This window comes from Phyllostomus discolor, chromosome 3 (assembly GCF_004126475.2).
Source record: "Phyllostomus discolor isolate MPI-MPIP mPhyDis1 chromosome 3, mPhyDis1.pri.v3, whole genome shotgun sequence".
Classification (NCBI taxonomy): domain Eukaryota; kingdom Metazoa; phylum Chordata; class Mammalia; order Chiroptera; family Phyllostomidae; genus Phyllostomus; species Phyllostomus discolor.
Window position 1 is genome coordinate 80,824,266 of NC_040905.2, and position 23,567 is coordinate 80,847,832.

A 23,567-nucleotide genomic window follows, 5' to 3' on the forward strand; every position below is an offset into this window, starting at 1 on the left:
TTTTTAAAGTCAGCGTAATAGAGAAGTACACAAAGAACCTGAGCAACCAATTGTTAAATTATGCATGGTCAATAATTTTTACTAATGATTGAAGGAATGCAAATTAAAATGAGCCTTTTTTCTGTAAATTGAAAAATTGTTTAAATTTTAGTAATATGCAGTGTTGATTAATGTGTAAGAAAAGTGGGTGTATAAATTTAATATTGCCTCTTAGGATTTAATTTTATCTTCACATAACAGTTTTAAAGGATGCCTTTTGACAGTGCTTTCCTATTTCTAGATGTGTATCCTACATAAATACTCAAAAGTATATGTACAAGAATATTAAAAGCAGTACTTTTTATAGTAGGGAAAATTGGAAACTGTCTACAAAGGGGAAATATTAAAAAGTTATAATAGAACTATATAGTATAATACTAAACAGTACATGAATGAGGTAGATTTATATATACCAATGTGGAAAGATGGCTATAGCTAAAAAATGTAATTGTGGAACTGTATTTATTATTATTCTAATTTTTTAAAAAATTCTGTACATGTGAATGTTTAAATATTCATAGAACAAATATCTAAGGGAACCCATCAAATTGTTAATTGTTGTTAGATCTGGAAATGGGAGAGAGCAAGAATCTAAATTAGATGTTTGTTTTTTTGTATATACCTTATATTCATGTGTATTATTTTTATAATCTAAAGAAAAAAATTGTTAAGTTATACTCATCATTTAAGATCTGTATTATATAATCCCTTACTGGAGTTTTTGACATTTTCCCTATCAAATTGGCCTAAGTTCCCATAGTGGAATTCTTTTACTATGATAATCTTTGTTTCATTTTACTCTCTACTGTTGTTTCCATGTTTTTCTCATGCATATTCTAGTAGTTCTCATTTCTTTCTCAAAATGAACAATTTTCTATCTTATACACGCTAAAACTTTGTCATATAGCTTAATATAAATCCAGGATCCTGTTTTTTGAGTACTTATAGAGAATATACAGACTGTGCTCTTGATTAGTATAATCAAATGGATATTTGATGTTTGTTTTCTTTATGTCTACCCTTCAACTTTTTTAAGCAGTACCTAAATTTTTTCTGGATGTATAGATGAAGTTAAAAGTCAGACAATGTATTAATCATGTTTAAGAATCAAAATACAGGATCAAAATAAGGGTAAGGGTAAATATGTGCTTTTATATTGGTATTAAACATTTAAATATTTTTTTCTCTAAGTTTGGAATAGTTGATGCTGATGGATATTTAAGTTTGTATCAAACAAACTGGAAATGTTGTCCAGTTACTGGAAGCATGCCTAAGCCATACCTGGTAAGCCAAGAATTCCTAACTTTAAAATTTTATGAATTTTTATTTTAAAGACACCAAGAATACATATCAGAGGCAAGAAATATTAAAGCCAAAAAATTTAATCCATCTAGTCCTATATATTCAATCAGTTTACTATAAGCTCCTGTCCTTGTATTACATGAAAATTATTCTGTGAAGTATAAAAATTTCAGGTAAGCTGTAAAATTAACCTGTTTAGAACCAACATGGTATCTCCAGAGACCCATGCCATCTGTGGGTTACTCAGGCCCTTTTCCAGCATTACTAAGCTGCAGTGGGTATTATACCTAAAAAGAATGATCAACAGACCAGTTCATCTGGTTGCTTTTTGCAGTTATCCCTGGTGAACAAAGTAGAAAGCATATTCTATAGCTAGTACTATTATTTTCTTGCTTATCTCTTTAAAAAAATTGATACACCTCTATTCAGGACTACACAGGGTTAATGAACATTCTACAGCTTCATAGAGCACTGAATTTATATACAATACATTCTTTAGTGAAGCTCTTTATAGCACTAAGCTATATCTATCAAGAAAAAGTAAAGAATGTGGCTTAAGGTCCTGGTAATTCACCCAAAGTTAAATGCCAGAATATAGTACTAATCTAAGTGAAAACAACCAAGGGAGGGTTGATGGGGTACCTTGAAAGAATATTTATTTTTCCTCATATTCTTTATTAAGCAAAGAGATTGAAATATACAAGTTTCTGTTCCCCAAGGGACTGTTCCCTTTTTTGATTTATAAGGAGATAAATTGGATTAAAATGTACTTTATTGATTTCAGGAGATTAAAGTAGATTTTGTTTGTTTTAAGGGCATATTATCTAGTCCACCTCCAATAATGATCGAGGGAAATGGGGAAGTGACTCAGAGGAGCAATCTAAATTTGATGATATTGACATCTTTAAAAACTCATTTTTTTATTGAGGAGAAACATCTGAACAAACATCACTTGGAAGACTTTATAATTGACTAACCCTGTCATAATATTTTAAATTCTTATTTGATGAAATATTGAAAAGCATAAATTTTTAAATTTTGTTGACTATTAGTAATATGTTTTTATTCACATATATGAAAAAGTATTTAAAAGTTTAAATATTTCTGAAAATAAATAATTTTGCCTGAGAATCTAAAAATTATAGTTTCCATCTTCTAAGACAAAAATTTTCACAAATATTCCAAGGAAAATATTTAGAGTTTAACCTCCTTTTGTTTCTCTTTGAACTTTTGGTTGAACAATAGCAAATGACCTCCTAAATAAAGGTCACAATATAGGCAACTTATTTAAATGGTTCAGGAAAAGCTGTGTGTGTGTGTGTGTGTGTGTGTGTGTAAGTGTATTAATGAAAGAGAGGCTAAAGCAAATGTGGCAAATGTTTAAAAAATAGGTGGATCTGGGTAAAGGGTGTGTGTGAGTTCTCTGTATTAGCCCTGAAACTTTTCTCAAGTTCAGGAGGAAAAATGACACAAAGTAAGCCACAAATTATGCAGTCATTTTTTGATTAATACATCTACCTGGTTATAAAATTGTTAATAGCATTAACATTTGTTGTCTATAACCATTACAGACCTGGCAGTGTCATAACAAAACAGCCAATGATTTTGTCTTCATTAGTTCCTCCTCCCTAATAGCTACAGCTGGTCTTTCAACTGACAATAGGTAAGAGACTATAATTGAAATTGAAGTGTGTATATGTATAGCTGATCTTTATTTTTAATTGCTTTATGTCTTTATGTCTCAAGAAAATGTTCATAATCATGCCTTTAAATGTTTTTATTATAAAAATGATTTCTTTGGGCATTTTTAGTGTTCTAAGTATAAATTTAAGGCTATTCAGGTCCATTAAAAATAAAAAGCAGGTGGAACAGGGTAAATGGAATCAAATACATGGTGATGAAAGGAGACTTTACTTTGCATGAACATACAATGCATATACAGATGTTGTATTATAGAATTGTATACTTGAAACTTACATAATTTTAAGCAATGTCACTCCAATAAATTTAACAAAATTCAAAAATGTTTTGAAAAAATCCATTTCTTTTATATTTTTAATATTCTAATGTTAAGACTTTAGTGTAGGAAATAAGATTTGATTGTTGGTGGAATTAATTTTTTTCCATATTATTCCCTATGTGTTAGTAAAGCCCGAGGCACAAAAAAAAAAACCTATTAGTTGTTGGCCGTGCTATTTAGTTAATCCTCACTAGGGCTCTATTAGGTAGATCAGTGATTTTCAACCTTTTTCATCTCATGGCACACATAATCTAATTAATAAAATTCTGTGGCACACCAAAAATATATTTTTTGATCACCTGATAGAAAAGGTATAATTTTGATTGATTTAAAAAATAATAATAGTAAATACCTACCCTTTTTGCTCTAAAGTGACTTGTTTAAAAAATCAGGTACCTATACTTGTATATAAGGATTTCTCTTACCAATAATTAACCAGACACAACCTTATTATGCAGTGTGAACAATAAGGCACCTCTATTATATGACCTATATATATTTAAGGTTCAAAACAAGGCATTCACATCTGTGGCTATTTTAGTGTTTGCTGTTTCATATTTTTATTTGACAAGATAAGGGAAAAGAAGTCAATGCCCCTGACTAAATAGTCAGGTGTTGCATTTTTAAAAAATTCTTGTGGCACACCAGTGTACCACTCTACACTGGTTAAAATCACTGTTTCACAAAAAGAAACCCAGAAAGACTTATTAGGTATACAGTAGCTAATAAGCAGTAGCCTGTTGCCATCCCCTCAAAAATCTTAAATATGCAAGAAAATGTCTTCTCCTGCCTCCATCTCCACACCCCCCCTTTTGATTTCTCTCATATAGCTGAGTTATGAGACCAAGGCCAACTGAGTTTACTGAGCTTTTATATTTATCTATAAGGTGTCACTTTGCCCTAGATATGGGAGTGTAGGAATGTGGATTTTCAATCCATCTTCCATAGAAATTGTTACATATATTGTTGCCTCCTTTGCAACTCACAGAAAGGAGTAAAAGCTGCTCCCATTCATAATAGAAATAAGTTTTCTTCATACTCCAAAAAATTAAGTATATCCTGTTATTTGTGTATGGCAGTCTGTTAGAGAATCAATGAGTATAAAAAGTTGCTTCCATATTCAGGCTTCATATAGTATCATTGTAACTATACATGTTAACCTGAAGTTACTCAATTTTATGAGCCAGTAGTTTTTAAATTTTGTTTAAAATTAATCAAACATAAATATATTGGTTACGTGTATTGGGTGCTTTTATAAATTTAAGAACTTTCTGTAAGAGCAAGTTTCAAATGTTATGTAACTATATGAGACATATTTTTTATTCTATTAACTGTGTACTCAGGGGTAATCTTTTTTTTTTCCAGAAACATATGTTTGTGGGATACTCTTGTAGCACCTGCCAATAGTTTAGTTCATGGTAAGTTTTGAAGCATTTTATAATTTTGAAAGTCAAGAAATTAATAAACTAAGAATTATTTTTATAAATATGTTTTATTGACATATTTTTTAATAAATGTCATACCACAAGGTTTACTTTGCCTATAGTGGCATCGTTTGGAAGCAGAAAAATGCAATATACATAACTGACTCTTCACTGTACCTTGATGGGGGATAGTAGAGCATAAATAATGTGAAAATAATTTGTCTTTACTTTGGATCTGATAGTTAAAAGTCATCATTGTGAACATCAATATTGCCTAATATTATGTCTTCACTTGCCACTCCTATTTAACTAACATTGTACTGAAAGTTTTAGCTGATGCGATAAGACAAAAGGAAATAAAAGATGTACAGATTGAAAGAGTAGAAATAAAAATGTCTTTATTCACAGGTGAAACAATTGTATAGGAAATCCCTAAGAATCTACAAAAACACTTTCTGGAACTAATGTGCAAGTATAGCAGAGTCACAGGATACATGATCAGTATACTACAGTCAGTTGCTTTCCCAAATACCAGCAGTGAACAATTAGAATTTGAAATTTAAAAAAATACTACTATTTATAATAGCATCTAAAATAATGAAATGTTGAAGCATAAATCTAACAAAATATATAGCATCTATTGAGGAAAACTACATAAAAGACAAAAGAAATCAAAGATCTAAATAAATGGACAGATATTCCACATCCACAGATTGGAAGACTTGATATAGTTTAGTTGTCAGTTCCTCCCAACTTCACTGATTCAATACAATCCTAATCAAAATTCCAGCAAGCCATTCTGCAGATATCAACAAATTGGTTCTAAAGTTAATAGAAAGAAGCAACAGATTGAGAATACTGAATGCTGAAGAAAAACAAACTGGGAAGACTCACACTACCTGATTTAAGGACTTACTGTAAAGCTACAGTAATTAAGACATTGTGGTATTGGGTTAAGAATAGACACAGATTATGGAACAGGATACAGGCACACCTTAGTGATATGTGGGTTTGGTTTTAGACCATCACAATAAAGTAAATATTGCAATACAGGCATAGATCATTGTATTGCCCATCACTTTTTTTGTACCTCAGAGGTGTTGCATTTTTTTACAGAATAAAGGCAAGATCCTCCATCAGTACAAAGATTACCCCTCTTTTTTTTCTTTTTTTTTTTGTAATATTCACTTATTGAAGTTGTCTTGAACTGAACTGTAATACCTCTGGGGTATGACTGTAAAGTGAGTCACACAGATTTTTTGGTTTTCTGATGCCTATAAAAGTTATGTTTATACTATATTGTAATCTTTTTACTAACAATTGCTCTGTGGCATGTGATGCTGTTTGATAGTATTTTGTATACAGTAGAACTTCTTTCAGATTTGCAGTCAGTCCTCTTAAACCCTGCTTCTCCTCTGTTAACTAAGTTTGTGTAATATTCTAAATCCTTTGTTGTCATATCAATAATCTTCACAGCATTTTCACCGGGAGTAGATTCCATCTCAAGAGACAGCTTTTCTTTGCACATCCATAAGAAGCAACTCATCATGAGATTACAAATTTTATCATGAGATTACAGCAGTTCAGTCACATCTGCAGGCTCCACTTTTAAATCTAGATCTGTTGCAGTTACTGTCTCCACTGAACTCTCATGACCGTCAAAGTCATCCACGAGAGCTGGAATCAACATCTTCCAGACTCCTATTAATATTGGTATTTTGACCTCTTCCCATGAATCACAAAGTTCTTACTGGTATCTAGAATGGTGAATCCTTTCCAAAGGGTTTTCAATTTTTATTTTGCTCAGATTCATCATAGGAGTCACTATCTATAGCATCTGTAGCCTTATCAAATGTATTTCTTAACTAATAAGACTTGAAAGTCAAAATTACTTCTTGAACCATGGGTTTCAGAATGAATGTTGAATTAGCAGGTGGGGAAATATTAGTCTTGTACATCTCCGTCAGAGCTCTTGGGTGACCACATGCATTGTCAGTGAGCAGTAATTTGAAAAAAGTCTTTTTTCTGTGCAGTAGGTCTCAACAGTGCACTTAAAATAGTCAGCGAATCACATTGTAAACAGATACGCTGTCATCTAGGCTTTGTTGTTCCTTTTGTAGAGCATAGGCAGAGCTGATTTAGCATAATTCTTAAGGGCTCTAGGTTTTTTTGAGTGGTAGATAAGCACTAACTTCAACTTAAAGTCAGCAGCTGTATTACCCCCATCCCCAAAAGAGTCAGCCCATCCTTTAACAATTCGAAGTCAGGCATTGACTTTCTAGCTATGAAAATCCTAGATGGCATCTTCTTCCAATATAAGGCTATTTTGTTTACACTGAAATGCTATCCTTTAGTGTAACCAACTTCCTTAATTATCTTAACTAGATCTCCTGGATAACTTGCTATAAACTTGCTGTGGCTTGTCCAGCAGCATGTGCTGCTTCACCTTGTACTTTTAAATTATGGAGACGGTATCTTTCCTTTCACCTCGTGAAACAGCCTCTGCTAACTCCAAACGTTGCTTCTGCAGTGTCCTCACCTCTTTCAGCCTTCATAGAATTGGAGAGTATTAGAGCCTTTCTCTGGATTAGTCTTTGACCTAAGTGAATGTTGTGGCTAGATATATCTATACCACTAAAACTTTCTCCATATCAATAATAAAGGCATTTTACTTTCTTATCATTCGTGTGTTCACTGGAGTAGCACTTTTAATTTTCTTAAACAACTTTTCCTTTGCATTCACACCTTGGCTAACTAGTGCAAGAAACCTAGCTTTCCGCCTGTCTCAGCTTTTGACATGCCATCCTCACTAAGCTTAATCATTTCTAGCTTTTATTTAAAAAAATTATTTTTAGAGAGACAAGACGGGAGGGAGAAAGAGAGGGTTGCACCAATGTGTGGTTGCCTCTCATTCGCCTCCTACTGGGAATCTGGCCCACAACCCAGGTATGCACCCTGACTGGGAATTGAACCAGGGACCCTTTGGTTTCAGGCCAGCACTCAGTCCACTGAACCATACCAGCCAGGGCTCATTTCTAGCTTTTGATTTAAACTGAGAGACAGGAGCCTCTTCCTTTCACTGGAATTCTGAAGATGCCATTGTAGGGTTATTAATTAGCATAATTTCAGTATTATTGTATCTCAGGAAATAGGGAGGCCCAAGGAGAGGGAAAGAGATAGGGGGACAGCCAGTGAGAATACATACAACATTAAGTTCACCATCATAGGGCACAATTCATGGCAGCCCAAAACAATTAATTATAGTAACACCAAAAATCACAGATCACAGATTGCCATAACAGGTATAATAATAATGAAAAACTTGAAATACTGAAGGAACTATCAATTCTCTCACTTTGTGACAGAGACACAAAGTGAACAATTGTTGGAAAAATGGCACCAACAGACCTCATTGCAAGGTTGCCACAAACCTTAAATGTGTTAAGAAAAAAAAAAAGTATTTGTGAAGTGCAATAAAGCAGAGCAATAAAGCAAGGTGTTCCTACAGAGAGCCCAGTAATAGACCCACACATATATAGTAGATTGATTGTTAATAAAGACACAAAGACAATTCAGTGGAGACAGTTTTTCAACAAATAGTGCAATAGTCATTGGATGTTAATATATAGAAAAATTAACCTCACCTCTTTCATGAAAATTAACTCAAAATGGATCATAGAGCTATACATACAATACAAAACTACAAAACTTCTAGGATAAAATGTAGGAGAGAATCCAGATGACCTTAGATTTCATGATAAGTTTTTAGAAAAAACACCAAAGACATAACTCATGAAAGGCACACTATATTCAAGATTTTAAAACTTATCCACTTACCAATATTTGAATGACAAACATGTGAAATGATGATCAACATCAATAGTCATAGGGAAATGCAAACTAAATTCACCGTAAGATGAGTTTAGTTTGAAATGGCCAAACTAAAATTTTGGCCACACTGAAATGGCCAAAATTAAGAGTCTATGATACCAAGTATTGGCGAAGATGCTAAAGAACTGGAATACTCATAATTTATTGACAGATGTATAAAATGGCAAAGTCACTTTAGAAAACTGGTAGTTTCTGACAAAGTTAAACATACACCTAGTATGAACCAGCAATGTATATTCTTACACACATACCCAAGAGAAATGAAAACACATGCCCACAAAAAGATTTGTATTGAAATGTTCTTAGCAGCTTTATTTATAATAACCAAACTTAGAAACAATACAAATGTCCAACAGGAAACTGGTATATATACAATGTAGAATACAGTTTGGTTTTTAAAAGACTTACCTGATATATGTGACAATATGGGTTAACTGCTAAAACATGTTGAAGAGAAAAAAGCCAGGCACAAAACAGTACATACTGTAAAATTCCACTTACGTCAAGTTCAAGGACAGGCAAAACTAATCAGATAAAGATCAGAGTAGTGATTACCTTTGTGGGAGAGGAAGATTGACGACAAAGAGTTATAAGGGAACTTTCTAGGGTAATGAAAACAGTTTATGTCTTGGTATAAGTATCCATTTGTCAAAGCTCATCAAGGATGTATACTTAGTTTCTACATTTTATGCTATTTAAGTTATATCTCAAAATGCTGGTAAAATTCAAAAAATCCATGCCTATAATTAGATTTATTTAGATTCTAATGATAATAATTAAATTTTATTGAATACTTACTATATGCTAGGTACTATGCATACCGTGAATACATTAATGAATTTAACACCCATCCCTCCCCTCTGGCAACCACCAGTTCTCTCTTTGCATCTATGAATCTTCAATTTTGGGTATTCATTAATTTTGTTCTTTAGGTTCCACATACGGTATTTTTCTTTCTTTGACTGACTTAATGTTATTGAACATAATGATGCTTTTGCAAATGGTAAGGTTTTGTTTTTTATGGCCAAGTAGTCCATTATATATATATGTCACCACTTTTTTATCCACTCATCTGTTGATGGGCACTTAGACATTTGGATCGCTTGCAAATCTTGGCTGTTGTTTACAACACTACGATGAACATAGGGGGTGCATATACTCTTTTGAATTAGCATCTCAGGTATTTTCAGATATATTCCCAGAAGTGGAATCACTGGGTCATGAATCAGTTCCATTTATAATTTTTTGAGGTAACTTCATATGGGTTTCTGTAATGGCTACACCAGTCCGCATCCCCGTCAATAGTGCACAGGGCTTTCCTTTTCTCCACATCCTCACCAGCACTTATTCTTTGTTGATTTATTGATGGTAGCCTTTCTGACAGGTGTGAGGCGGTATCTCATTGTGTTTTAATTTCTATTTCTCTGATGATTAGTGACATTGAGCATTTTTTATATGTCTATTGACCTTCTTTATGTCCTATTTGGCGAAGTGTCTATTCAGGATCTCTGTCCATTTATAAATTAGATTGTTTGTTTATGGTGGGGGGGGGTTAGGTGTTGAGTTGTGTAAGTCCTTTATAAATTTTGGTAGTAACCCTTTATCAGATGTATCATTGGCAGATATGATCTCCCATTCAGTGGGTTTTCTTTTCATTTTGTTGGTGGTTTTCCTAGTTGTGCTAAAACTTTTTAGTTTGATGTGATCTCATTTGTTTGTTTTCTTTTGTTTCCCTTACCTGAGAAGGTATGTTGGAAAAAAAAATTGCTACAAGGAATTTGCAAGATTTCCCTGCCTATGTTTTCTCCCAGGATTTTTATGGTTTCCAGTCTAACATTTAAGTTTTTAATCCATTTTGAGTTTATTCTTGTGTATGGTATAAAAAGGTGATCTAGTTTCATTTTTTTGCATGTTATCTGTCCAATTTTTTCAACCCCATTTATTGAACAGACTATCATTGTATGTTCTTGCCTCCTTTGTCAAATATTAATAGACTATAAAGGTATGGGTTTGTTTCTGAGCTCTCTATTCTGTTCCATTGATCTATATGTTTGTTTTTATGTCAGTACCATGCTAACTTGATTACTATGGCCTTGTACTATAGTTTGATATCTGGTAGTGTGATTCCTGCAACTTTATTCTTCTTTCTTAAGATTGATATGGATATTCTCGGTCTTTTGTGGGTCTATATAAATTTTTGGAATATTTGTTTCTTTGAAATACACCATTGGTATCTTGATGGGAACTGCATTGAATCTATAGATTGCTTTGGGTAGTGTGGACATTTTAGCGATCTTAATTCTTCCTATCCATGAACATGGAATATGCTTCCACTTATTTGCTCCCTTGTAGATAACTTTCTCTTGCTGCTTTTAAGATTCTTTCTTTGGCCCTGGCTGCTGTGGCACAGTAAATCAAGCGCCAGACTGCTAAGCAAAGTGTCCCTGGTTCGATTCCTAGTCAGGGCACATGCCTGGGTTGTGCGCCAGGTCCCCAGTAGGGTGCACATGAGAGGCAACCACACATTAATGTTTCTCTCTTTCTCCCTCCCTTCCCCCCTCTCTAAAAATAAATAAAATCTTTTAAAAAAATTCTTTGTCTTTAACCTTTGCCATTTTAATTGTGATATATCTTGGTTCAGGCCTCTTTGTGCTCATCTTGATTGGGACTCTCTGCACTTCCTGGACCTGTGTGTCTTTCACCAAGTTAGGGAAATTTTCAGCCATTATTTCTTCAAATAGGTTCTTGATTCCTTGATCTCTGTCTTCTCTTTCTGGTACTTCTATGATATGAATGTCATGGCACTTCATATTGTCCCAGAAACCCGTTAGACTATCTTCCTTTTTTTTTTTTTTAATATTTTTTATTTGTGTTGCTCTGATTGGGTGTTTTCTGCAACCTTGCCTTCAAAATTGCTGACTGACCCTCTGCTTCACCTAGCCTAATATCTATTTCTTCTAGTATGTTCTTCATTTCTAATATTATATATTTCATTCTGACTGTTTCTTTTATTGTTTATTTGTCCTTTTTCATGCTGGTAAAGTCCTCACTAAGTTCTTTGAGCACCTTCATAACCATTGTTTTGAACTGTGTATCTAGTAGTTTGCTTGCCCTCATTTTATTTAGTTCTTTTTCTGGAACCTGTTTCTTTGTCTCCCCATTTTGGCTCCCTCTCTGTATTTGTTTTGTGTATTAGGTAGATCTGCTATGCCTTGGTATGGTAGCCTTTTGTAGTCGGAGTCTTGTAGGTTTCAGAGTTGCAGTCTCCCTAATCACCTGAGCTAGGTGGTTCAGGAATGTCCCTTGTGTGGTTAGATCAGTGATCCTATTGAGCCTTGATTGTTGTTGGTCCTTCTGTGGGTGGGGTTACCCCACTCTAGGCTATGAGAAATGAAATTCTTCCCTCCCCCCAGTACACTGTATGAGTTGCTACGCAGGGCTGGTACCACAAAACTGAATTTGCCCCAACAGGGGCTGGTGTCTGCTGAGCTCTCCCCTTTGTTTGTGCCACTGTGGAGCTACTTAGGTCATGCTCTGATGTGGTCTGAACCACTGGTTGTTTTGGTTCTGAGATCCCTTGGGTGGGAATCTAGTGTCACTCAATATCAGGCACTGCCAATACCAAGCCCTGGACTACCTGTATGGAGTTATAAAGTGATCCACAATTTGTTGCTGCCTCTGCTGAGACTGGGTGTGCATGGGAGGGGCCTAGCTGTATACCAAGGCCGGTTTCTACCAGCTCGGAGCCCTGGTGATAGGTCAGCAAAAGGCCAAAGGCTGCCTGAGATCTGCCTTCTCCTGTAAGCTACCTGTTAGGCTCAGTTACTGAAAGAGCATCTGGCAGTACCTGAGTTCCTTGAGGGAGGCTCTCGGTGAATCAACAGGTAGAGGCAAGTGATGTTTGCCTTATTGATACAGATTCAAACTCAGTACCATAGCTGGGTTTGGGGCCACTTAGCAACAGTCTCAGAGTACACCAAAGTCAGCCACCACCTGCCATGTGCTAATGGACCTTTGCGGTGGGGTTCGATCTCAGATTCATCAGGGTCAGGCTAGCAGTGTTCCTCAGGCCCATATAGACCAAGGTTTGGCCTTATGCAGGCAAGGCTTTGCAAAGGACTGCTAGTCTGTTGTGTGCATGAGAAATGGCCCTGCCTAAGAGCTACATAGCTCAATTTTCCCCAGAATTTGTCTGGACCTAATGGAGAGTCATCTGCACAGGAGACCAGTCTGGCCATGGCTAGCTCATACTACTACAGAGCACAAACTCAGCAGAGCGGGGACATCAGGAGTCCAGAGGGTGGGGCTAACGCGTCTTTCCTGATGGGGCTAGTGGCTCTCCCATGAGGTTTGGGGTGCTGCCACTTTAGCCATTGGGGGAGTGGCAGAATGGGGAAGGCTGTGCGCTGCTACTTAGTGGGACTACTGTGGCCGCTCCAGTGGCCAGGCCTCAGAGGGGCTACAAAAGCTGGCAGGGCAAGTGATCTGGGCTATTGCTGGGAGGGACTGCTGTGGCTGCTCCAGCAGGGCATTCTGGCTGGCTCTCAGAGGGACCACTATAGCTGCAGGGGTATGGGGGCGTCTTGGTGTTATGTTACTGGTCCCCAGTGGGCAGTGAAGAGAAATGGTCTCTGCCTCACAGCCGTTCAACTTTTGTCTCTAATTATTATTGAGTTTGCCCTTACAATCCCTTCTAGAGTGTCTATACAACAGGCTCAGGCAGCAGACTCCTTCACAGGGCTTGAGCTCAGGTGGGGCATCCAGGGGGCCAGGAGAGTAGGACTGTGCATTCCCCATAGGCCGATGCAGATTGGAGGGGCCCCAAGAAAGATAGTGTCTGTGAGCAGTGTGGGAGAGAAACTCAACACAGGGACCCTGGTGGCTGACCCTTCAGCTCTCTTGCCAAAGCCATACAGCTCAGACTGTCCTAGCAAGACTCTAGTTAATGTTTTCAGCTGCCCTCCCTCTGCTAGAGCCCAGGACAAATGGCTGCGAAGGAGATTTTGAGTTTTGGCCCTTTAAGGGAACACCTGGGTCTCCCTGGTGGACAGAATCTCTGCGGAGTCTTACAGCCAGGTGTTAGGTGCACACCTCTCCTGGGCTCTATTGCTGTGGGCTGAGACCCAGTGTGGGGTTGAGTTGACATGGTCCTTAGGTGGGGGACCTCGGCAGAGCTGATATGTCCCTCCAGATTCTGAGCTTCTCCACATGGGAGCAGGGCCGGCCCTTTTTGCTTCTCTGCCCTTCCTACCAGTCTTGATATGGCTTCTATAAATCCTTGGTTGTAAAACCTCTGTTTACCTGGTCTTCAGTTTATTATTCAGATTGATTGTTCTTTAATTTAGTTCTTTAATTCCAGTTCATAGTTGGGAGGAGGTGAGTGTAACTTCTACCTACTCTGCCACCATCTTCTGCTATCTAAGGTATACATTTAAACCCAGACAAAAACCAGAACTCAGACCTTGGCATTCTAACTCTTGACTTTTCATCATTATGCCATATTGTCTTTGAGCTATATACAGATTTCTTTTCCCTAAGATTTGTTAGGCTAGATTATTTTTCAAAGAAAAATATTAATTGTAATTTCATATTTCTGATACTTATATAGATGTGTCTTCAGGTCTACTAACTTTTTTTGCAATGTTTAATCTGCTTATAATACCCATCCATTTTATTTTTTATTCAAACATTCTAGTTTTTAATGTATAGACTTTTAAGTAGGGTCTTTTTTTATATTTTTTATTTCTCTATTTAATATGCTCACTCTTTCAATCAGCTTTTTGAACATATGGAATGTAGTTAAACAATGACTTTTAATTCCCTGATTTGATCATCTGTGTCATTTGTGGGTTAGTTTCAATTGATTTGACAAATTTTCTTCTATGGATTCTATTGTCCTGTTTTTTTTTTTTTTTTTTTTTTTTTTAGGGTTGTCAGCTTTTCTTTATTTTTCTTTTTTTTAAATATATTTTATTGATTATGCTATTACAGTTGTCCCATTTCCCCCCTTCTCTCCCCTCCACCCTGTACCCCCTCTCCCACCCACGTTCCCCTCCCCTTTAGTTCATGTCCATGTGTCATACTTATGAGTTCTTTAGCTTCTACATTTCCCGTACTATTCTTGCCCTCCCCCTATCTATTTTCAACCTACATTCTATGCTACTTATTCTCTATACCTTTTCCCCCTCTTCCCTCCTCCCACCCCCCTGCTGCTAGCCCTCCATGTGCCCTCCATTTCTGTGGTTCTGTTCCTATTCTAGTTGTTTACTTAGTTTCTTTTGGTTTTGCTTTAGGTGTGGTTGTTAATAATTGTGAGTTTGCTGTCCTTTTACTATACATGTCTTTTCTTTATCTTCTTTTCTTAGATAAGTCCCTTTAGCATTTCATAAAATAAGGGCTTGGTGATGATGAACTTCTTTAATTTGACCTTATCTGAGAAGCACTTTATCTGCCCTTCCATTCTAAATGAGAGCTTTGCTGGATAGAGCAATCTGGGATGTAGGTCCATGTCTTTCATGACTTGGAATATTTCTTTCCAGCCCCTTCTTGCCTGTAAGGTCTCTTTGGAGAATTCAGCTGACAGTCTGATGGGAACTCCTTTGTAGGTTACTGTCCCCTTATCTCTTGCTGCTTCTAGGATTCTCTCCTTCGTTTTTATCTTGGCTAATGTAATTATGATGTGTCTTGGTGTGTTTCTTCTTGGGTCCAACTTCTTTGGGGCTCTCTGAGCTTCTTGGATTTCTTGGAAGACTGTTTGTTCCCTTTGCCAGATTGGGGAAGTTCTCCTTTATTATTTGTTCAAATAACTTTTCCACTTGTTGCTCTTCCCCTTCTGGTACCCCTATAATTCAGATGTTGGAACGCTTAAAGGTGTCCTGGATGCTCTTAAGCTTTTCCTCGATTTTTTGAATTCTTATTTCATCATGCTTTCCTGCTTGGTTGATTCTGTCTTCCTTCTGGACCACTGTATTGTTTTGAGACTCAGATTCCTTCCTTTCACTATTGGCTCTCCTCCGCGTATCTTCCTGCATCTCTTTTATGGTAACCTGCATCCTTTCATCTAAATTACGCCCAAAAATCAACCAATCCCGTGAGCTTTCTGATCACCAGTGTTTTGAACTGTGCATCTGATAGATTGGCTATTTCTTAGTCACTCAAAAGGATGAGTCCTGGGGGACTGATCTGCTCTGTTGGAAACATGTCTTATATCTTTCCCTGTCTCTCCTTTTTTTTTTTTTTTTTTTGGTCTGGTCGCTCTTGTTATGGTGGGGGGGGCGGAGCCTTAGGTGTTCACCGGGGCTGGGCACCCCAGTCGCTAGATTGTGACGTTATATGTGGGGGTGGGAGCGGGGACGGGAGGGAACAATGGCGGTAGTTCCGTTCTCCTGGGCTCAGACCCTTCTCTGGGCTCCTGGGCTGCAAGCTCTGCCCTGGTCCACAATCACTGCCTCACTGGGTCAGCCAGCCGCAGCTTGCGTACTCAGGGATCACCGCTGCGTTCTTGTGCCCCGATGGCTGTCGCGCTGATTTTGCACCAAATTTTCCCTGAACTCCGCTCACTGCCGACCTGTGCCAGCCCTGCGCCCGCCTGGCTCGTCGTCTCCTACCAGTCTGGATGTACGGGTCTACTTCAACTTCTTGGCTGTCCAACTTCCATTCAGATAAATCCTCTGTCAGTTCTGAGTGTTATTGTCTGTAAATTATTGTTGTTCTATTCTTGGTTGTGCAAGGAGGTACGGTGCGTCCACCTATTCCTCCATCTTGCCGGAAGTCCCGTCCTGCTTCTTTATATGCCTGGTAGTTTTTTATTAGAGGCCAGGATTTTACTTTATTAAGTTCTAGTTATTTTTGTATTCTGTAAATATTTTTGTGCTTTGTTCTGGAGCTAACTTACCTGGAAACAGTTGGATTTGGGAGTCCTTTGTTAACAGGACCAAAGCAGCATTTGCTATAGGGCTAATTTTGCCCTACTACTGAGATAAAACCCTTCTGAGTATTTATCCTGTGCCTGGTGAATTGAGGTTTTCCACTGTGGCTAATGGGGACAGGAACCCAGATAATTTGTTTCCTCTTCCTTGTGCCCTGGCTAGAAAACACTCCATGGGCAGTAAGCTAGGCACTTGTGTGGCTCACACAGTTTGTTTCAAATCTTGGAGAGATCATTCTTCATTGCCAGTGTCCCAAACCATTGTTTCCTATATATCACTTGTTTTATTTTTTTTGTTACAGGAAGAAGGGTAAATCTGTTCTAGCATTCCACCTTGGAAAAGAGACATAAGTGTGTATCTTATACTATTATATGATTTTTACTTTTTTTTTTTAACTTTCAGCTTTTATGTGCCATGATAGTGGAGCTACTGTTTTAGCATATGCTCCAAAACATCAGCTACTAATATCATGTGGCAGAAAAGGTTTTACATGTGTGTTTGACCTTCAGCAACGACAACAGAGGCAACTTTTCCAGAGTCATGATTCTCCTGTTAAAGCCATTGCTATTGATCCAACTGAAGAGTACTTTGTTACAGGATCTGCTGAAGGCAACATAAAGGTAAACACAGTAATGCCACAGTATCTACAAAATGAAAAGAAATCTTCAGAAATCCTAGGTCTTTAATCATATTGATGACATCAGTCTATTTAAATAACAGAAATATTAACAACTCCTAAGTAGTCAACCATATTAACTAAAAAGATTTAATGTCTTCTAATGAATGAAATAATAATTAACTTGAAAATTGTCTATTTTTCCACTGTTTTTCAAATATGTTTAATGTGTGCAAAAGAACTAGACTTTCTGTGGATATAAACATATTTCAAATGTTACAATTAGTTTTGACTGCATGTTAGGAGTTACTGAATTCAATTTCAAGTATTGTGAGATATACTGACATATTTCCTATGCCATTATTTTTTTAATTTATAGCAATAGCATGCAGTCTCTCGGTGCCTGATTCAAGAATTGTAAATGTACCTGGGTAGGCCCTGCCTATAACAGTCCTTCTCAAACTCCACTGTATTTAGAATGTAGAGGTCATTTAATATGTTAAGCAGTTTATTAAAAATGTACTCCATTTCAAAAATACTGTTGCTAGGTCCCACCCCCAAAACAGTAAGTCCAGAGTTCAGAAATGCACTCTGTGCATTTTTATAACACATACCTAGTATTATAAAACACTACGTTTTGATGGAGAGACCTCTGGCCATACTTGGAAAGATATGCAGAAATAGTCAGTTTAGACTAGTCCCTAAATTATTCCTATTGTCAGCAGCCTCCTGGAGGAGTCTAATTTCACAGAATTCATTAATGTAAGCACTAGAGAGGCTATTTAGTGCAAATATTGGACTACTTTGTTAAAATGGTGTATTGTTTTCATAATTCTCAGCCAGAAGAAATTAACTAGAATTATAGAATTTTGAAAGGCTTTTCTTAAAATCAAATATGTACACCAACTTCCATACAAAATTCTTTTCTTCAGTTTAAAGCTAATTTCTTATTTGAACTGCCCTCAGTTTTGGCAGTTCATACTGTGTTTTAGATTAGTTCTTTAGTTGGTACTTTGAGTTTTATTATTTAATCAAGTAAAAAAAAATTATCTTTATACAAGTCACAGTATACAAGTCACAGTTTAACAATGATGCCTAGAATAGTAGGAATTAATTTATTTCTTGGGTAAAATAAATATTTTTAATGTGATCTAAAAATTCAAGAAATAAATTGGTTTCCTTAAGTGAAAATGCTTATAAATTACTTTAAGAACAGACACATTTATTTTGGCAGGGGCTAAAAATAGAAAATTTCTATTTAATTAAGAATACTGAAGTTGTAATAATTAACTTTATCGTGCAGTTGGAACATAATTTGCCTTGTCTGCAGGCCTCTAGGTGTCTCTTTTCAGTGGTTCTGACCCCATGGTGGGTATTTTGTATGATAGAGACAAGATTACTTCATTACAGAACTACACAGCAAAAGCTTTGCTGAGAGATAAGAAATCTGTATTACAGTCCCTATTATATTATGTTTTCGTAGCATTGTACACTTAATGTCCTCGTACCTAAATTTTCTCCTCTCCAATGCAGAGTTTAAAATACCCTCCCCTCCTCTCTTGATGGATTTGGAAGAATGTAATAATATGAAAGTGAGTTAGAAAATTGCAACACCATATACAGGATCAAGATATTAGGCCTAGATAGGTTTTTCTCCATCTTTGTTTTAGAAATTCCTTACTTGCACAGGAGGACAGGCCTAATATTACATTTGGACTTTTAAAGTAATTCTTAACCCCAATTTTTTAAATTTTGTTTTTAATGTCTTTTAGATTTGGAGTCTCTCTACCTTTAGTCTTCTTCACACTTTTATCAGTGAACATGCTCGGCAATCCATTTTCAGAAATATCGGAACTGGAGTGATGCAAATTGAGACAGGGCCAGCAAACCATATTTTTTCATGTGGAGCTGATGGAACAATGAAAATGAGAATACTGCCGGATCAGTTTAGCCCATTAAATGAAGTGTTGAAAAATGATGTGAAGTTCATGCTGTAACATTTTGACAATAAGATCTATAATTTATCGCCTAGTCCATAAAGTGGCCAACAGATATAATGTACGTTGATTACTTGCTATGCTACAAATAAGCTAATGCTTTCTTATTTTCAAGTTTATTTTATGGAGCTTTGCCCTTGATGCACTGATGCCTTAAAAATTAACAAGGTCATTCAGATTTAGACTATATTGCCCAAAGTAGAATGTCTAGGTAATGCTTTAATATTACATATTTATACTATGTTGTAGTGAGTATGTCATGGTGTCAAAGGAGTTTTGTGTTCTTAATGGTTGATAAATTTTTCTGCAGATACCTCTGCATGAATTTCTTTCACAGTAAAAAATACCTTTTTATGTAAAAGCAGTTGCACATCCATCATCACTTAATTCACCACACTCTCAGTTCTGTTTTCAAACTTATACATATCAGTCTCTTCCTTAACTAATGATATATTGATACTTGGTTAAGAATCAAAAAAATAATGAACATCTTCATTAAACTGTCATTGGGACTTCAGTGATAAATGAGCCAAGTAGCTTATTATGTAAATTTTCAAGTTTCCCTCCTGGAGCCCAAGTGTGGGTATGTATATATGTGTGGTTATGTGTATATATGTAATATATCTTACACATCTTATTTGAACTTACTTTGCGTATATATGAGAAAACTACATGTTATTTCATGTGTTTTTGTGCCATAATAACTACTGCCACCAGAAACACTTTTTTTGCTGCTGGTTTTTCATGTTCTTTCTTTTATTATTATTATTACTGATTTTAAAGAGCAGGGGAAGGGTAAGAAAGAGAGAAACATCGATTTGTTGTTCCATATATTTATTCATTCATTGGTTGATGATTGTATGTGCCCTGACTAGAGATCGAACCCGCAACCTTGGCACATGGGGACAGCACTTTATCCACCTGAGCACCTGGGCAGAGCTCATGTTCTCTTTTTCTTTTGAATTCCCATCTTAATTTTTTCACATAAGTTTCAGGAAGACCTCCAAGATTATTATTTTAAAGATTACATTGAGTCAGCTGACTCTTAGCAGGCAGTAACAATTTCATGTTGGCATATATGAGACACTTAAAAGTAAGTTTATAAATTTATGAAAGGATTTTTTGAGCATCAAACAAACATTTTACTTAAACTGTATTTTATTTTTTTAGGTGCTTTTAGTCTCAAAGTTCTGAAAACCTAACAGCAGTGTTTTTAAAAACAATTGTGAAACAGTCAAATTAAATAGAATAGTATTTACAAATGTAAAATACCTGCCAGATCTACCATTAATAGAAAATAAACTGAACCTTATATTTTATTATTTTGCCAAATATATTATTTTATTATAAAATATGACCAAAATATTAAAAATACACAGTGCTTTTAACTTAAATGCGCTTACCCTATTTCTCTCTGTGTTTTGCTATACCTTTTCTGACTCAGAACTATAGGAAACTTGATAAATACTTGATTTTAACCAAGAAGAGGGGCAGATGTAACTAAGTGTTTAAGGGACAATTATATGCTATTTAGCTTAAATATATTTTGTTAATAGGAATTGAAGAACATTTTTATGTAACAATATGAACAACTGTTATCTTGGAGATTAAAGAATTGAATAAAGCAAAGAAATGAAGGGCTGGTAAAATGAATTTTGTAATATCCTCAGGATACTTTTATCTTAAAAGTATATTGTTAAAGATTTTGTAAATTGTACTCATTATTTTAAATGTGTTAAGCAAGTTGCAGTGGAAACACTGTCATTATGTAGAGAGTTCATGAGCATATATAACCTGTACTATGAATTGTGCAATAACAACATGTGACTCTTCTACCATGGAGAAGTCTGTGACAGCACTGCAAACAATACCATTGTTTGACGTAGTTAAGCTTAAGTTATTTTTCAGTGATTTCTTTACAAATCAAGATCCAAAAGGCTTTAAACACTTTTAACGAGATAGAAATTTATTATTATGCTTATTAGAAAAAAAGCATTATGGATAAATGATTATGCATTTTAATTGAGGGTTTGTATGAATAATAAATTATGTAAGCCCATATGTAATTACACCCAAAGTCATATTTTAAATAAACAATCATGCAGTGACTTTTTTTTAGCATGCTATTGTGTTAAATAATATTTATGCCACTTTAGTTGATTTAAAGTACATGTCACATTTTAAAATGGAGTATTTCTGTATTTGAATTGGTTAATGTAAGAAGGATTGAATAATTTTTCCAGATACCCTGTTCTTTTCTACATCTCTTTAACTTAATTGGATAAGCATTATTCAAAAAAAAGGTGAGAATAAAAATAGTAGGAATATATTTAAATATAAATGATGTAAATATATGTAAAGTTTCATTCTCGTTAATGGAGTGAATACATCAAAGTACATTTTTTAAATTGTGCATTTTATGAGAATGTGGCTTTGTAATGACAGGACAAATCACATTTCAAGTCTCATTTTCTGAAACATAGGTATTTTTTCTTACATAGAATCATGGGACAATCAACTCCATCCTCCTTTCTTGCTGTCTTGCCCAAATTTATTTCTTCTTCTTTTTTTAAATTGCTTAAAAAACATGGTGGGAATTTCTCACACTAGTCTCAATGATCAGAACACAATACAAAGATACCCACTTAAAAATCCTTATACAACCTTAGGGGGTGATGTTTTAACAGGCATATTTTACTAAACAAAAAATTAAAATGTCATCTGGCAGGAGACTACAGCCAAAATTAAAAGAACAGATAGACTAGAAATATTTGCATAATAATAGAAAAAGCATTAATGTCTCTGTATACAAAAAGAACTTTAAAATGGTAAACAGGTTATTGGAGAAATCAAATAATTCACAGAACAGGACATGAAAAAGTCAGCAAGCACAAAGTATGGTTAAAAAAGTGTTTTTTCCAGAGGCAGCCATATGATACCACTTGGCATCTGTCAGACTGATATCAAGTCAAACAGTGACAACGTCAATTTTGGTGAAGATGCAAGGAGATGGGCACAAGAAAACATCGTTGGCAGCACTGAACTACCACAAAGTTACCTATCCATACTGAGCAACCCTACTTTTGAGAAGTTATCCTATAAAGATAGAAGCACTCTCACACAAAAGTATATGTACACAAATGTGTATTGAAATATCTTTTGAAGAAAAAACCCCAGAAATCTAAATGTTAATAGATAAATGCTTGAACAAATTGTGGTGCATCCATACAATGGAATATTCTATCATTTATTCTCTAAAAAATGTTAGATTTGTATCTGCTTATCTGAAAAGAGGTTGATGAGAGAAATTGAAATTCCAAAGTAAAAGGTATAACATCCCATTGTTTGGTGGAAACATAGAAATATGTATAAAAACATACACACAAAACAAAATTTTAACATGGGAGTAGGGAAGAAAGAGATACCGTATTTTTCGGACTATAAGATGCACTACCCCCACCCCCTGCAATTTGGGAGGAATAATGGTTGTTAATGCTGCTGTTGAGCTCTGTTTACATTTACATTGGTGAAATATTATGTTATTTATGTTATGAAATATTTTACCACATTTTTTGCTTCAAAATTTTTTTTCCTATTCTCCTCCTCTGAAACCAAGGCATATCTTATGGTCCGAAAAATACAGGTAATATGTCTCCAAACTCCTTTAAACCCCATTCAATGACATGATACCAAATATTGTTGTATGTGTATTGGTGAAAGAAAATACGTTGTATTTTTAATAGGGCCTAATAACTTTGGGAACTGCTCTGTTGAGTAAAATTGTCAGGAATACTTTTTCTGAATTGCTGGGATGTGTTTAATGCTTGATAATTATTTAAGTAAGAAAGGTTACCCTTTGGAATACTTGGAAAAAGTTGAACATAGATTACTTAAATGTACCCGTCAGTCTTTTTAGAAATGTCTATAGTTTTTGCTACAGTTATTTTTAAAACTAAATCTGTTTTTGAGTTTTTCATGATTTTTCTTACCTTTGCTTGCTTGGTATTTTCTGTATGTATGTGTCCTGTCATTTAGGGAGATAATGCTGAGTTCGTCTATCACATTGTTTCACAAGGCTTCTTGGAAGGGGAAAAATGTCTTTTGTCCTTCCACTGCAAATACAGATGTATGGTAGAGACAATTGGTGTGGCAACCCCTTTCACAGTGGAAATGCTTTGCTCGTCTACAACTGATTGTCTAGTTAATATTAGTATAGGTATTACTTATATAACAGGATTTAAGCAGTATAGTGCATTGGCCTGGGATATGTGTTAAATAAGTTTCTAAACCTGTATTCCCACATACAAGACACTTTCTAAAACTCCAATATTTTCATCTTATCACTCCATC

At 35.5% G+C, this 23,567-nt stretch overlaps 1 protein-coding gene across 8 annotated transcripts in view; it reads left to right on the forward strand.

The window, feature by feature from the left end:
* Positions 1-21,333, forward strand: part of DMXL1 (Dmx like 1) — a 152,750-nt gene extending 131,417 nt beyond the window's left edge. For all 8 annotated transcript variants that reach the window (XM_036020679.1, XM_036020680.1, XM_036020681.1 and 5 more), the window contains 5 exons: positions 1,231-1,323; positions 2,913-3,004; positions 4,727-4,779; positions 17,007-17,224; positions 18,993-21,333. In XM_036020679.1, coding sequence (XP_035876572.1) covers positions 1,231-1,323; positions 2,913-3,004; positions 4,727-4,779; positions 17,007-17,224; positions 18,993-19,217 — 681 coding nt within the window. In that variant the 3' untranslated portion in view covers positions 19,218-21,333. The remainder of the gene's footprint in view (positions 1-1,230; positions 1,324-2,912; positions 3,005-4,726; positions 4,780-17,006; positions 17,225-18,992) is intronic.
* The last annotated feature ends 2,234 nt before the right edge of the window (positions 21,334-23,567 follow it).